The 17,368-nt window shown below is 43.3% G+C and overlaps 1 protein-coding gene and 1 long non-coding RNA gene across 2 annotated transcripts in view; one reads left to right on the forward strand and one right to left on the reverse strand.

Moving 5' to 3' along the window:
* Positions 1-17,368, forward strand: part of LOC311083775 (uncharacterized protein) — a gene marked incomplete at its 3' end in the record, with an annotated part of 65,693 nt that overhangs the window by 38,029 nt on the left and 10,296 nt on the right. The window contains exons 18-21 of the mRNA XM_084115528.1: positions 10,890-11,012; positions 11,209-11,442; positions 12,842-12,997; positions 13,176-13,361. Of these exons, the coding sequence (XP_083971654.1) occupies positions 10,890-11,012; positions 11,209-11,442; positions 12,842-12,997; positions 13,176-13,361 (699 nt within the window). The remainder of the gene's footprint in view (positions 1-10,889; positions 11,013-11,208; positions 11,443-12,841; positions 12,998-13,175; positions 13,362-17,368) is intronic.
* On the reverse strand, positions 6,053-9,363 carry LOC311083952. The gene is made up of 3 exons (XR_014606398.1): positions 8,772-9,363; positions 7,651-7,717; positions 6,053-6,155 (listed from the first exon to the last, which is right to left on the reverse strand). It is a non-coding gene; the product is annotated as an uncharacterized lncRNA (long non-coding RNA).

Below are 17,368 nucleotides of genomic sequence, written 5' to 3' on the forward strand. Positions count from 1 at the left end.
ATGCTCACTATATATTATCTCATACTGGTGATGTCATTACCTCACATGACCAACCTGTGATCCAATAAATATCTTTTTTTGGCTGTAGCTCTAATTATACTGATGCCTGTCCACATAAAGCTGATATATTGTGTTTCATATAGACAAAAGAAACAATATTAGCATAGCTAAGGCAGGCTGAATTCTCTTGCTAAATCTGGAACTAATCATGGAACTAATATGCTTCACCCAAACTGGCAAAGCAAAGGAACTAGTTCAGGTTCCTTTCTGACTAACAAAATAATAAAGAGTCCATCTTTCCATCTTTTGATGATATTCTTTTTCTCAATGTTTATGTATTTTTTCTGGAATCATTTAATGAAAGGTATAAAGTACAGTAAATCTAGTTCAAATTGAAATTCCTAAATATTATTACCCCAATCAACAAAATCTCTACCAATTACATATAATATAGCAGTAAAATATTGTTATTGTTATAGTTATTGGCCTGATAAGAAAATTTGGTCGATATATTACAGCCGATAAATAAAGATTATTTTCTTCGGCTGAGACACTGTTCGCCATGATGGTTTTGAATGGCTTGAAAAATGATTGGAGTGCAACGTGAAGCGCAAGTCTGTCATATTGACTACATGAAATTATAGATATAATATATAATTTTGTGCTTAGGACATGGCTTTTAATTGTGAGACTTTTGTTTTTGTAATCAGGCAAAAATCATATAAAAATTTGGATTTAGATTTATCGGCCAATATATCGGTTATCAGCTTTCAAATATAAAGAATCGGTGCATCCCTACAAACTAAATAAATGAATCAACCGAATAGTATATCAAAACACAAAAGCATAATTTAAAAATAAATAATAAAATTAAATGGATATAAAAAATACTTTTTTTATTCCATGCATTCTTGGGTTTTGAAAAAGGAATTCATTTTATATAATGTGATCAGTTATTAAATATATCCTAACTGAACTTTTTGGAGTTAAATCGTAGGAAATTGTTGTTAGAGTCGGTTAAGTCGTTGTCGTTGGTGCCTCTAACAGAGCCCTGGTACTGCCAGCCTTCTCAGAAAAGGAAGACTGTTGACCGCAACAACAGTAACAACTGTTTCCGAATGTAATAGGGAGTTTCACAACATTTTATCCCTCTGTTTATACTGGAAAAAAAAAATTGTGTTAAAGGATCTGTGCTGTGCAATCTGATATAAATATTTCGTTTTTTGCAAGGCGACATGAATTCTGTCAGCAAACAGTTGCTCAAATATTTGTCCTTGTCTAGTATATTTGAATTTATGGGTTCCCTTTCGAGAGGTCTCTCATATTGCGTAAGGCTAGCTTACGCTATGGGAAAACTCCTTTTCTCAAGAATATTGAAGCCAATTTTTTAAAATGCAGTGCAGCTGCACAGCATAAACACAGATGAGTGACTAACGCGGTCATTGGCTGTGCTGCGGCAACTGCACGAACCAATGGCGAGGCGGCTCAGACGTGCAAACCAATCAGGCCGCTTCGCACCCTAGCATGTCAGAGCCCGTCAGAATGGGCTTGGCTTATGGCTATATAAGCACCCATTCTTTGCCAAGGAACTCAGATTTGATCTCCTTCAGTGAACACTCTCTGGATCTCTGGATAGAATCTCTGGATAGAAGCCTTCGCCGCCGTCGACAAGCTTTCAGCGGGACAAGCTTTCAGCAGAACAAGCCTTCTGCTATTCAGCCCTGAGAACGCCGGCTTCCTGGGTTCACTAGATGCCGCCTTCAGCCCGTTGTTCTGCTGTGCCATCCGGCGCGCCATATTCTTTAATGCTAGTGTGCTCGCTGTCGTGTCACACTTTCTACGAGAGCTAAATTTCCGAGGCGTTGCTTCAAATGCCTCACACCACCTGCGCCTCATGCTGAGGCCCTCTCTTCGGCGGGGACCATCACATTCTCTGCGCTTCCTGTCTGGGCCGCGAGCATGCGGAAACTGCACTCGCCAAGGGCGGCTGCCCTGAGTGCGACTTGATGGATCTCCCCACTCTGCGGGCTCGACTGGCTGTTTTCTCTCTCCCTTTGCTCGAGCGGCGCAAAAAGAAGCGCCATTCTCAAAGGATGCCAGAGCGGATGGATGCGAGCGAACACATGCTGACCCAGTCCCGCGTGCCTCGCTCTCTCCCAGAGAAATTCCCTCACCGGTCCTGTTTACACAGGCGGACCAGCGCCCCTCTCTGCGAGTGGCAGGTCTCGTCTCTTTCGGGGCATCGGACAAGGAGGAGGAAAAGGATGACAGCCTTTCCATCGCTGCATCCGAATGCGACGAGTCGACGGGCTCCGTTTCAGGCCCTGCTCCGTCAACACAAGCCAGCACGAGAACGAGCATCGATGCAGAGCTTGTTCCGCATGCTCACCAAGGCCGTTGAAAACCTTGTGCTCGAGTGGTCTTCGCCCGATGAGCCCACGCGTAGCAGGCTTGATGAGTGGTTCCTGCAGGGGCGCCGGCAGACCCCTCAGCAGAGACCCGCCCCCTTCTTTCCAGAAGTGCACGACGAGCTGACGAAAGCGAGGAAGGCGCTACACTCAGCTCGCTTAAAGCCTTCCTTCTCCCCTCTGGAGAAAGGCTATGAGGCGATTCCTCCCCTCGAGGAAGCGGTGGCCGCACACCTTTGCCCGCCCACCGCTTCTGGATGGAAAGCAAAAGCATCACATCCATCCAAGCCTTGCCGCGCTACCTCAGCTCTCGCTGGCTGTGCATACGCCGCCGCTGGCCAAGCTGCTTCGGAGCTTCACACCATTGCTGTCCTCCAAGCTTTTCAGGCCAAACTTCTACGCTCTTTGGACGAGGCTGGACCTGAACTGGAAGCTTTCAGGGATCTGCGCAACGCCACAGACCTGGCCTGCGAGCCACAAAGTCGACAGCCCAGGCAATTGGACGAAGCATGGCCAGCTTGACGGTGCTTTAGCAGCACCTATGGCTTAATTTGACTGATATGAAGGACGCAGATAGGGCAGCTTTTCTGGACTCCCCTATCTCCATCTCCGGTCTGTTCAGCCCAGCAGTTAAAGGGTTCGCTGAGCGCTACACTGAGGCTCAGAAAGCGTCACAAGCTATGCGTCACTTTCTCCCAAAATGCTCCAGCTCTGCTTCGAGCCGCCAGAAGAAGGCGCCACCTCCTCAGCAGGTAAAATCAGCACCTCCAGTCTCCCAGCCCCGCCCAGCGGCTGAAGTCCGTCACCGCTCTCGCTCTGCAAAGAGCCAGCAGTTCCCTGAGGCGGGGACCCCGACCCAAGATCGTGTTGGACCCCGAGCCTTGTAAGCCTTCTTAGCCTTAGGAAGAAAGAGAGAGAGTTTGAGTCCCACCGAGGCCGGATCACTCTCCAAAAAGCGTCTCACACATTTCCCAGTCCCCTTTTTTCAGGCGGCTGGAAATACCGATGTTGCAGTAAATGGGTCTGTTATAAAACACGCACACCTGCAAACAAACAGCATTTTACGGCGACACAAAAAAGCACGAAAAGAGCTCTTTTCTGTCTGTGTCATATGTAGGTCACGTGCCCACGATAAAGTACGCACCCCTACATACAAGCACTGTTCCCACAGTATTAATCTCTCCTCCAGCTCACGCTGGGGATGCAATAAATGCAGGTCATGCGTCCACTATACAGTACACACCCCTGCACACAAGCACTGTTCCCACAGTATCAAACTCTCCTCCAGCTCACGCTGGAAGGGTAATGAATGTAGTGCGTGTGCCCACTATGAAGTATGCACCCCTACACATAAGCACTGCCACCACAGTACCAATTCTCCCCCCAGCTTGTGTGGGAGATGTAATAAATGTAGGTTGTGTGCCCACTATGAAGTATGCACCCCTACACATGAAAACTGTTCCCACAGTTTCAGTTCTCCCTCCAGCTCGCGCTGGAGATGTGATGAAAGGTGTGCCCGCTGTAATGCATGCGCCCCTGCACATAAGCGCTGTTCACACAGCATTACAAGATGGCTGGGCGGCCAGGTCCCTGTCACAGAGCGGCCCGTCCCCAGTTTTCATTCAACCCCTAGCTATTAGGGCCAAGGCCTGGGAGGCCATCCCCGGTGTATCAGTATGGGTGTTGAACATGATAAAACGAGGCTACTCGCTAGAGTTTGCTCGCAGACCTCGCGCTTTCGAGCCATGTTCGAAGCGACAGTGAGAAGAGATGTGGCGCACATCCTTCGCACCGAAGTGTCGAAACTGTTAGAAAAGGGAGCTGTCGAACCAGTCCCTCTTTCACAAAGCGAGTCGGGCTTTTACAGTCGCTACTTCCTCGTTCTGACTAAGGATGGCGGCCTCAGGCCCATCCTAGACCTCAGACACCTGAACAAAGTGCTAATGATACGCCTGTTCAGGATGCTGACAACCAGACAAATCCTTGCGCAAATTCGCCCAGGGGATTGTTTTTTCTCAGTGGATCTGAAAGATGCTTATTTTCACATCCAAATATCGCCCCATCACAGGCCATTCCTGAGATTTGCCTTCGAGGGGCAGGCTTACCAGTACACAGTACTACCGTTCGGCCTATCACTGGCACCTCGTACATTTACGAAGTGCATGGACGCAGCACTCTCCCCCCTGAGACAGCTGGGAGTGCGAGTGTTAAACTACCTCGACGATTGGCTGATTATAGCCCAATCAGAGGAACAGTTGATAACTCACAGATCCTGGCTCCTCAGCCATTTACAATGCCTGGGTCTAAGGATCAATGCTTCCAAGAGCACACTGTCTCCCAGCCAGGGTATTTCTTTCTTGGGTACAGTGACTCTATACAAATGAAAACGCGCCTTACGTCAGAGCGCGCGCTCACCATTCAACGCCTAGCGGCATCCCTCAGAGCAGGCGCTTGCGCTCCTCTCAAGAGATTTCAGAGGATGTTGGGTCTCATGGCCTCAGCATCATCAGTACTCCAGCTTGGACTACTGCACATGCGTCCTCTCCAGCGCTTAGGGTGCTAAAAACCATCACTGAAGCAAGAGCGCCTTCGACTAGGCGCCTCTACGCTAAGAAATGGGTGGTGTTCTCTGGCTGGTGCGCAGCACGGAGCCTGGACCCCTACTCGTGCGAAGTACTAAGTGTACTCGCCTTTTTGCAAGAGCTCTTGGATGCGGGTCACATCCCCTCCACGCTCAAAGTATATGTGGCGGCCATAACAGCATCTCACGCTCCTGTGGCCGGACAATCACTATGAAGAAACAACATCATCGTGCGCTTCCGTAAAGGGGCAAGGAGGCTAAACCCTCCACGACCCCCCTCTGTGCCTATCTGGGACCTCTCCACGGTCCTGGAAGCAATGAAGGGGCCCCCATTTGAGCCGCTTCGGTCTGCGGACCTGAAGCATCTCTCGCTCAAAACCACTCTCGATTTACATGCGCTATCAGTAAGCGCACCCTGCCTTGAGTTTGGGCCTAATGACTGCAGAGTCGTCCTTAAGCCAAGGCATGGTTATGTTCCTAAAGTGCTCTCGACTCCGTTCAGAGCACAAGTTATTTCACTAGCAGCTCTTCCCTCACCAGAGGATGAAAGAGACGCGAATTTACTCTGTCCCATCAGGGCTCTCAGAGTTTATCTGGAGCGTTCTGCCTCATTCAGACAGTCGGAACAGCTTTATGTATGCTTTGGCGGCCGCACCAAGGGGCTCGCCGTTTCATAGCAAAGATTATCACGCTGGATACACTGTTAAAAATTTATTGTAATTTTACAGGAAATTCCTGGCAACTAATTGCAGTAAATTTACAGCAAGTAATATACAGGATTATTACTGTTTATAATTACAATAAAGTAATGTATTTATACAGCAGTGCTACTGTGATTATATTAGCATTATTACAGTAAAATGCTGTAATTTATTTCAATTTACTGTATATTTACTGCAACTCAGTTGCCAGGAATTTCCTGTATTTTCACAGGACAGAATTTTATATTGTAATTCAAAAAATTACAATATAAAAAAATCCTGTTATTTGTAAATATTACAATACAATGCTGTAATTATCCGTATTAGGCAATTAAAAACACAACAATTATATCTTTTAAATCTTTTATTAAAAACTGTTTTCTTAGGAGGGTGTAAACCGGTGCGTTGAGCCCGTATCTCTTCTCTGCTTTGCAGCCCGTCTGGGAGTTGATTCCACAAAACGTTCTGAAAACCGAGAGAGGAAAAAAAGTTTTAAGTTTTCATATCTGTTAAATAATGACAAATACTGTGTAAAAAACAAAAGTAACCTATTCCTACTTTGTAATAAAAGAAAATTACTTTGATGTATTTATTTAATATTAACAACTTAACATTTAGAATTACATTGTCTTTTACATTGTTTTTTGTAAATATATAATGTCATTGTATGCATGCATGCACTGTATATCGAATGACGCTTTGGACAAAAGCATCTGCTAAATACCTCAACCACACTTCAAAATGTTTTATTTAATTAATTAATGAAAGTCGTAATGTTAAAGGGATAGTTCACCCAAAAATGAAAATGCTGTCATTATTTACTCTTCCTCAAGTTGTTCCAAACCTGTATGACTTTCTCTCTTCTGCTGAACACAAAAGAAGATATTTTGAAGAAAGTCGGTAACCAAACGACTGATGGACCCCATTTACTTCCATAGTAGGAAAAAAAAAATACTATGGAAGTCAATGGGGACCAGCAACTGTTTAATTACCAACCTTCTTTAAAATATCTTCTTTTGTGTTCAGCAGAAAAGAGAAAGTCATACAGGTTTGGAACAACTTGAGGAAGAGTAAATAATGACAGCATTTTCATTTTTGGGTAAACTATCCCTTTAAACTGCTGTCCGTCAGACTCTTCTGTTTACACATAAATGTCCTGCATGGGAATACCAACTCTAGGTAGAACAAACACTTAACAGTAATAGCTGGGTCTCCATCCAACTTTTTAATGCACATTTTAACCATTTGAAAAAGAAATCCTGACCTGAAACGGATAAAATTCACAAGATATTTACAATCGGAGTTATATTAATAAACACCCTGATGCTTTCAAGCTTTATAATGGCAGTGGATTGCAACATCAGTTTGAAGCTCAAAAAAGTCCATCTATCCATCATAAAAGTGCTTCACACAGTTCTGAGGGGTTAATAAAGGCCTTCTGAAGCAAAGCAATGAGTTTGTTAAGTTTTAAATATTAATATTTTTCTTACATGAAGTAAAATTACTAGCTTCCGGCCAAAAGAACAATAACATACAGATTTTACTCTAAAGCGCAACTTATGCAACGTACTGCTGATATTTACACTACGCCATGACGCACTACGCTACTTCTGACGTCATAAGTTGCGTAAGTTGCACTTTGAATGCAAGTAGACTGCGTATGGCCGTAAGCTAGAATTTTACTTTGTGACGTGTTAAATATGGATATTTTTCTTACACAAACTCTTCGCTTCAGGAGGCCTATTTTAACCGCTCAGAGCCACGTGGAGCTCTTTTATGGTGGATAAATGCACTTTTTTGAGCTTCAAACTGATCCACTGCCATTATAAAGCTTGGAAGTGTCAGGGTTTTTTTGTGTGTGTTTTTTTTTTTTTTTGTATAACTCAGATTGTATTTGTCTGAAAGAATGGCTTGGAGGTAAGTAAATCATGAGGTAATTTTCATTTAGGGAAGAATATACCTTGTACAATTAAGCAAGGTGTGCCTTGTAGGGTCTCTCTCTGGATATCAGCAGCTGTGGCAGAGGGCTAGGGAATAAAAAAATTAAACATTACCAAATGTATTACCAATTACACAACAAATACCAATTACAAATCTATTATTATTTTAATATTCCATACAGTCTGCCAGGCAGCCACATATAATTTGAGACAAACAAAATGTTTAACTTGATTTTAATACTCCTGATAATTTGCTGCCTTCTCTGAAGACAAAGAGAGCAGTGAAAGCCTTTCAACAGAACCCAGGATCCGAAAAAATATTGACGATGCTGGTTGGTTTAAGTTGCGCACGCGCAGTTTATTTTAGATAAAGACAGCTTACATGACTGCTCTTTCACCCTGGACTGGTTGGCCAAGCACAAAGTAAAGTTATAACATCTGAACATACCAGATTCTATATTCAGCTTTTATCACAGTTAACTTTATAGCTAACTTACAGAATTAAATGAAGATACCAACATTGTCATTTAATTAAAGCCCATATTTCAATCTTGTTATTTGAAATATTAATTAAATTAAAATCCTGGTATCTTCATTTAATTCTGTAAGTAACGTTATTCAGTGACCGTAAAATCTGCAAGCTACGTTTATGCTAGTGTGCAAACCACCACGACTTCAAGACCCCCGATTACAAGACAGCAAAACAGAAGTCCTAATAACGTTACAACAGCCTGTCCGGTAGCAAGTGTAATCAATGCAATAATAACCTGAGCAAAGGAAGCTTAACTTACCGGGCTAACGTTAATGCTTACTTTTACAGTCTGGGCTAACGTTATTTGAGCTATCGTCATTGTGGTGGTTTTCCATTAACGTTACGTTACAAGCTCAGCTCGACTCGATTCTACTCACCATGTTTGTTTTTCCATCGTGAATATCTAGTGTCTTGTACCTGATGTGGTAACTTACCTTTTTCCTTATGGATTGAGTAAGACGCCGCCACTTCAGCGGGGTCAGTTCAGGTTGTTTATACCGGGAGTGAGCGAGTCGAGTCGGGGCGAGTTGAGCTAACATTATAGGGATCTAACGTGTCTAGCTAATGTCACTGAAATATACCAAACGAAAAATTGTGAATATCTCGTACCTTTACACCTGCATGTGGTTCCTTTTCCGTATGGATTGAGTAAGAAGACGCCACTTCACCGCGGTCAGTTCAGGTTGTTTTTTAAGTCGACTCGGGGCGAACGTCACTGAAGCTAATGTCACTGAAATATACCAAACAAAATAATCAGCAGCACTCACTCATATCAATGGTATTAATATATCCATATACTTATATAATAGATTTCATGTTAACGTTTCATACCTGAGATGTGTTCTTCTTCCAAAAATGTTTGATTCTCTGGTACCGTTGGCCGCGCAATTTCAAAATTCAAACAGCAGCTATCCCACAATGCTATGCGGTGGCTGTAAAATAATGCTTCTACAGTGTAGTTACAATAAAATTACAGGACTGTCCATAAATTTCCCATCATGCATTTGCATTTACAATAAAAAAATGAATACAATATGTTGTTGTAAAATTTATTGTAAAAATTACATCAATTGCTAACAGTGTAGTTGATGCTATCGCACTGGCTTATGAGTCTTAGGGCCTTCATTGCCCCTTAGGCGTCAGATCTCATTCCACGAGAGGTATGGCCTCGTCTCGGGCTTAGTCAAGTGTAATACCTATTGAAGATATCTGTGCGGCGGCCGGCTGGGCCTTGCCGTCCACATTTATGAGGTATTATAACCTGGAAGTTCTTGCTTTGCAAGCGAGGGTTCTTTCAATACAAGATGTGTAAGCACAAACCCCCTGAGCCTTAGGGCCCGATACATATACGGTCCTGGCTAAATTCGAACTACGGTTCTTATATACATTATAAAGGGTTTGGCCCTCATTAGGCCCATTCCTTGTTTTTCCCTATACGAAGCCCGTCACGGACTGGCTTTTATTGGGTTCATACTTTACTCTTCTATAAGCCTCAGACATCTTGCCTTAGTCTACTGAACGGAGCGAAGTTAAGCACGCACAGCGTTTTGAAGGGGGTTCCCATAGCGTAAGCTAGCCTTACGCAATACGAGAGACCTCTCAAAAGGGAAGGTCTCAGTTACTAATGTAACCTCGGTTCCCTGAGATGAGGGAACGAGTATTGCGTAACCCGCCGCGCTACTGTGCTTTGATCAGGGGATCGCTTCAGTCGATTAAACCTGAGTTCCTTGGCAAAGAATGGGTGCTTATATAGCCATAAGCCACGCCCATTCTGGTCAACCATTCTGATTGGTTCGCACGGCTGAGCCGCCTCGCCATAGGTTCGTGCAGTTGCCACAGCAAAGCCAATGACCGCGCTAGTTGCTCATCTGTGTATGCTGTGCAGCTGCACTGCGTTTTAAAAAATTGTCTTCAATATTCTCAAGAAAAGGAGTTTTCCCATAGCGTAAGCTAGCCTTATGTAATACTCGTTCCCTCATCTCAGGGAACCGAGGTTACGTTAGTAACCGAGATGTTATGTTTTAGTGCTGATTTTTTAATTCACCCTGCTCGAAAGTTACAGGCTATGTTCACGTGTTTTGGATGTGAACAGCAAAAATCTGAATTTAAAAATATTCAGATCTGGACTCACTTTCATATGTGGAATAAAATTGAATAGGTACTCTATCGTTCAAAACTTTGTGTTTGGTAAGATTTTGTTTTTGAAAGAAGTCTATTATGCTCAGCAAGGCTGAATTTAATTGATCAAAAAACAGTAATATTGTAAAAACAATAATATTGTAAAATATTATTGCTGTTTTGGTTACACTTTATTTTAAGGTGTACTTATTACAATGTAATTGTTCATTTAGGTATTGAGTAATATTATTAACATGTACTTACTATAGAGTTAGGATTAGGGTTTTGTTTAGGGTTAGTTGAATGTAATTATTCATAATTTACAGTTATTACTATAAGTATATGTAACAAGGACACTGCAAAATAAAGTGTTACCACTGTTTTCTATTACGATGCATTTTAAAAATGTAATTCATTCCTGTGATGCGAAGCTGAATTTTCAGCATCATTACTCCAGTCACATGATCCTTCTGAAATCATTCTAAAATGCTGACTTGCTGCTCAAAAAATATGGGCAGTGCCTGATATGGGCATGTAAACAATCTTGTTTTGGCTTTTGAAACTAGATTTTTAACAACATTTTTGATGAAATTGCTTCTTTCTTTCCAGGCTTTAGTGGTCAGAACTGCGAGCAGAACATTGATGACTGTCCAGACCATCGCTGCCTTAACGGAGGGACCTGTGTGGATGGAGTGAACACCTACGATTGCCAATGCAAGCCAGAGTGGACAGGTACCAAATGCCTACTCAAACCCTACACTTCATTTAGAGCTAGACACAAAGACATTTTTTGAATCAGTAAGGCTAACAAGGTTTCATTGGGTAAAATCTCTTTTTTTTATTGGCATTGTATCTGTGTTTAGAAATGTACATGCTGTATTTTGCAGTGAAATTAACAACTATAAATATTTATATATTAATTCCTCAGGTCAGTTCTGTACCGAAGACTTCAATGAGTGCAATTTGATGCCCAATTCCTGCCAGAACGGTGGTACATGCTTGAACACGCAGGGTGGATACAACTGTGTGTGTGTGAATGGCTGGACAGGGGATGACTGCAGCAAGAACACTGACGACTGCGCAGATGCTGTCTGCTTCGCAGGAGCCACATGTCATGATCGGGTGGCCTCCTTCTTCTGTGAATGTCCTCACGGGCGCACAGGTGTGCATAGTTTTTTCACATGCAACTGAATCTTGGTTTGAGGCACTCATTTCTTTTATTGGAGCATTAGCTTTATGAGAGCTTTGAGTAAACTAAGTGCAATTTAGTGTTGTCAAAAATATCGATTTTTCGATAAATATCGATACCGAAATATCTGAAACGCTTCCAATACAAATTTTCCGCAAAATTGATGCATGACACCAAAATCTCATCTCTCTGACAGCGAGTTGACACACAAACCTGCCTCCCCTCTCTCACTCGTCTCATTTGCTTTGAATGAATTGCCCCGGAATAGGATTGCGCAGATTTTGCATAATTTTACTCATTCCTTCAGCTTTTGTGCTCACACCCAAAGTTTGCACACATAATGCCGCCTCTCAGTACTAAATTGAGTTCTTTTTCACTGCTTATTGCACTTAAACAGTCAAAAACACACAAAATAATGTTACAAATTTTTTTTTTTTGCTGGTTTAACACAGTCAGTTATGTTTTATTTATTTATTTAAAAGGGACAATGCATATTAATGAACATCTTAGCTTTTCAGCAATTTAAATATGCCAGAATTAGCCCCAAGGCTATTTTACATCTGCAGTCCCCTGTCAGGTCATCACAGTTTAAAGTAACAAGGCTAAACATTGAAATTAAATATGATACAACACAATTTAAAAGACGCCACAATATTCAACAACATATTATAAGAGATACCACAGTTTTCAGACAGGGCATCTATTACAGGGTACACATACATATACACGTATACAATAAAGTGCTATTCTATGTACTTTAAGTACATTGTAATTATGCTAAAATACTAATAAATACAGTAAAGTGCTGGATCTGGTTTGGTATACATACATATACTTAAACAGTACCACAGTGAACATACCCATATACCTAAATTACAATAAATACCGTTAGTGGGCACGTTTAAGTGCACGTAAACAGATGAGAAAGAAAATGCATGTGTAACAGTATAGTGGATCTGTGCGTCAGGTCTTAAAGTGACAGCAGCCTAATATACCTGCTGCCAAATTATGAGATGATATAAAAAAATATCTAAATGACAGTTTTTCCCAAAATTGTGGCCAGTGAAAATGCTGCATAGCTGATAACTTTGGAAAACCACTAGCCACAGTGGCTGGTGAGCAAAAAAGTTAATATCAAGCCCCTATCCTAACCCTATAGTCAGTACATGTAGTTAAATAATTATTACTCAGTACTTAAATGTACAATTACACTGTAACACGGACACCTTAAAATAAAGTGTAACCAACATTTTTTTTGATTTCATGAGGTCTTTAAAACCTGCCATGCTGTTTAAATAGGAGACATTCACTCATTTTTATTGTCATAAATTTCTGTACAAGCTAATTTTTATTGTGTGTATCGATGTCTTAGGTCTGCTGTGTCACCTGGATGATGCTTGCATGAGTAACCCATGTCAGAAAGGCTCAAACTGTGATACCAACCCAGTGAACGGCAAGGCCATCTGTACCTGTCCTCTGGGTTATTTTGGCCCAGTCTGTGACCAAGACGTCGACGAATGCTCACTGGGTGAGTAATGGCTTCTTTAAAAAAAAACACCTGAATAAAATGAACATTTGAACAACAGAGCAACCACACAGAACACCCTAGCAACCACTTAAAACACCCTGCCAACCTGAATGTATTAGTGATCGAATGATGGATTTCCAAAAAAAAATTGTAAAGGCGTTTTGTGTCTCTTTTTTAGGTGCAAACCCTTGTGCACATACTGGAAAGTGTATAAACACAAAAGGTTCCTTCCAGTGTAAATGTCTGCAGGGATATGTGGGTACTCAATGTGAACTGGACATAGACGAGTGCATGTCCAACCCATGCCAGAATGATGCTACCTGTTTGGATCAAATTGGAGGCTTCCATTGCATCTGTATGCCAGGTAATCCAAAATATCTGCTGCATTTGGTTTTGGACGCAGTCTATATCTAAATGCTCACTATATATTATCTCATACTGGTGATGTCATTACCTCACATGACCAACCTGTGATCCAATAAATATCTTTTTTTGGCTGTAGCTCTAATTATACTGATGCCTGTCCACATAAAGCTGATATATTGTGTTTCATATAGACAAAAGAAACAATATTAGCATAGCTAAGGCAGGCTGAATTCTCTTGCTAAATCTGGAACTAATCATGGAACTAATATGCTTCACCCAAACTGGCAAAGCAAAGGAACTTGTTCAGGTTCCTTTCTGACTAACAAAATAATAAAGAGTCCATCTTTCCATCTTTTGATGATATTCTTTTTCTCAATGTTTATGTATTTTTTCTGGAATCATTTAATGAAAGGTATAAAGTACAGTAAATCTAGTTCAAATTGAAATTCCTAAATATTATTACCCCAATCAACAAAATCTCTACCAATTACATATAATATAGCAGTAAAATATTGTTATTGTTATAGTTATTGGCCTGATAAGAAAATTTGGTCGATATATTACAGCCGATAAATAAAGATTATTTTCTTCGGCTGAGACACTGTTTGCCATGATGGTTTTGAATGGCTTGAAAAATGATTGGAGTGCAACGTGAAGCGCAAGTCTGTCATATTGGCTACATGAAATTATAGATATAATATATAATTTTGTGCTTAGGACATGGCTTTTAATTGTGAGACTTTTGTTTTTGTAATCAGGCAAAAATCATATAAAAATTTGGATTTAGATTTATCGGCCAATATATCGGTTATCAGCTTTCAAATATAAAGAATCGGTGCATCCCTACAAACTAAATAAATGAATCAACCGAATAGTATATCAAAACACAAAAGCATAATTTAAAAATAAATAATAAAATTAAATGGATATAAAAAATACTTTTTTTATTCCATGCATTCTTGGGTTTTGAAAAAGGAATTCATTTTATATAATGTGATCAGTTATTAAATATATCCTAACTGAACTTTTTGGAGTTAAAACGTAGGAAATTGTTGTTAGAGTCGGTTAAGTCGTTGTCGTTGGTGCCTCTAACAGAGCCCTGGTACTGCCAGCCTTCTCAGAAAAGGAAGACTGTTGACCGCAACAACAGTAACAACTGTTTCCGAATGTAATAGGGAGTTTCACAACATTTTATCCCTCTGTTTATACTGGAAAAAAAAAATTGTGTTAAAGGATCTGTGCTGTGCAATCTGATATAAATATTTCATTTTTTGCAAGGCGACATGAATTCTGTCAGCAAACAGTTGCTCAAATATTTGTCCTTGTCTAGTATATTTGAATTTATGGGTTCCCTTTCGAGAGGTCTCTCATATTGCATAAGGCTAGCTTACGCTATGGGAAAACTCCTTTTCTCAAGAATATTGAAGCCAATTTTTTAAAACGCAGTGCAGCTGCACAGCATACACAGATGAGTGACTAGCGCAGTCATTGGCTGTGCTGCGGAAACTGCACGAACCAATGGCGAGGCGGCTCAGACGTGCAAACCAATCAGGCCGCTTCGCACCCTAGCATGTCAGAGCCCGTCAGAATGGGCTTGGCTTATGGCTATATAAGCACCCATTCTTTGCCAAGGAACTCAGATTTGATCTCCTTCAGTGAACACTCCACTTTGCTGATCTCTGGATAGAAGCCTTCGCCGCCGTCGACAAGCTTTCAGCGGGACAAGCTTTCAGCAGAACAAGCCTTCTGCTATTCAGCCCTGAGAACGCCGGCTTCCTGGGTTCACAAGATGCCGCCATCAGCCCGTTGTTCTGCTGTGCCATCCGGCGCGCCATATTCTTTAATGCTAGTGTGCTCGCTGTCGTGTCACACTTTCTACGAGAGCTAAATTTCTGAGGCGTTGCTTCAAATGCCTCACACCACCTGCGCCTCATGCTGAGGCCCTCTCTTCGGCGGGGACCATCACATTCTCTGCGCTTCCTGTCTGGGCCGCGAGCATGCGGAAACTGCACTCGCCAAGGGCGGCTGCCCTGAGCGCGACTTGATGGATCTCCCCACTCTGCGGGCTCGACTGGCTGTTTTCTCTCTCCCTTTGCTCGAGCGGCGCAAAAAGAAGCGCCATTCTCAAAGGATGCCAGAGCGGATGGATGCGAGCGAACACATGCCGACCCAGTCCCGCGTGCCTCGCTCTCTCCCAGAGAAATTCCCTCACCGGTCCTGTTTACACAGGCGGACCAGCGCCCCTCTCTGCGAGTGGCAGGTCTCGTCTCTTTCGGGGCATCGGACAAGGAGGAGGAAAAGGATGACAGCCTTTCCATCGCTGCATCCGAATGCGACGAGTCGACGGGCTCCGTTTCAGGCCCTGCTCCGTCAACACAAGCCAGCACGAGAACGAGCATCGATGCAGAGCTTGTTCCGCATGCTCACCAAGGCCGTTGAAAACCTTGTGCTCGAGTGGTCTTCGCCCGATGAGCCCACGCGTAGCAGGCTTGATGAGTGGTTCCTGCAGGGGCGCCGGCAGGCCCCTCAGCAGAGACCCGCCCCCTTCTTCCCAGAAGTGCACGACGAGCTGACGAAAGCGAGGAAGGCGCTACACTCAGCTCGCTTAAAGCCTTCCTTCTCCCCTCTGGAGAAAGGCTATGAGGCGATTCCTCCCCTCGAGGAAGCGGTGGCTGCACACCTTTGCCCGCCCACCGCTTCTGGATGGAAAGCAAAAGCATCACATCCATCCAAGCGTTGCCGCGCTACTTCAGCTCTCGCTGGCTGTGCATACGCCGCCGCTGGCCAAGCTGCTTCGGAGCTTCACACCATTGCTGTCCTCCAAGCTTTTCAGGCCAAACTTCTACGCTCTTTGGACGAGGCTGGACCTGAACTGGAAGCTTTCAGGGATCTGCGCAGCGCCACAGACCTGGCCTGCGAGCCACAAAGTCGACAGCCCAGGCAATTGGACGAAGCATGGCCAGCTTGACGGTGCTTTAGCAGCACCTATGGCTTAATTTGACTGATATGAAGGACGCAGATAGGGCAGCTTTTCTGGACTCCCCTATCTCCATCTCCGGTCTGTTCAGCCCAGCAGTTAATGGGTTCGCTGAGCGCTACACTGAGGCTCAGAAAGCGTCACAAGCTATGCGTCACTTTCTCCCAAAACGCTCCAGCTCTGCTTCGAGCCGCCAGAAGAAAGCGCCACCTCCTCAGCAGGTAAAATCAGCACCTCCAGTCTCCCAGCCCCGCCCAGCGGCTGAAGTCCGTCACCGCTCTCGCTCTGCAAAGAGCCAGCAGTTCCCTGAGGCGGGGACCCCGACCCAAGATCGTGTTGGACCCCGAGCCTTGTAAGCCTTCTTAGCCTTAGGAAGAAAGAGAGAGAGTTTGAGTCCCACCGAGGCCGGATCACTCTCCAAAAAGCGTCTCACACATTTCCCAGTCCCCTTTTTTCAGGCGGCTGGAAATACCGATGTTGCAGTAAATGGGTCTGTTATAAAACACGCACACCTGCAAACAAACGGCATTTTACGGCGACACAAAAAAGCACGAAAAGAGCTCTTTTCTGTCTGTGTCATATGTAGGTCATGTGCCAACGATAAAGTACGCACCCCTACATACAAGCACTGTTCCCACAGTATTAATCTCTCCTCCAGCTCACGCTGGGGATGCAATAAATGCAGGTCATGTGTCCACTATACAGTACACACCCCTGCACACAAGCACTGTTCCCACAGTATCAAACTCTCCTCCAGCTCACGCTGGAAGGGTAATGAATGTAGTGCGTGTGCCCACTATGAAGTATGCACCCCTACACATAAGCACTGCCACCACAGTACCAATTCTCCCCCCAGCTTGTGTGGGAGATGTAATAAATGTAGGTTGTGTGCCCACTATGAAGTATACACCCCTACACATGAAAACTGTTCCCACAGTTTCAGTTCTCCCTCCAGCTCGCGCTGGAGATGTGATGAAAGGTGTGCCCGCTGTAATGCATGCGCCCCTGCACATAAGCGCTGTTCACAC

This window comes from Abramis brama (assembly GCF_963993115.1).
Source record: "Abramis brama genome assembly, chromosome: 5".
NCBI classification, from domain to species: domain Eukaryota; kingdom Metazoa; phylum Chordata; class Actinopteri; order Cypriniformes; family Leuciscidae; genus Abramis; species Abramis brama.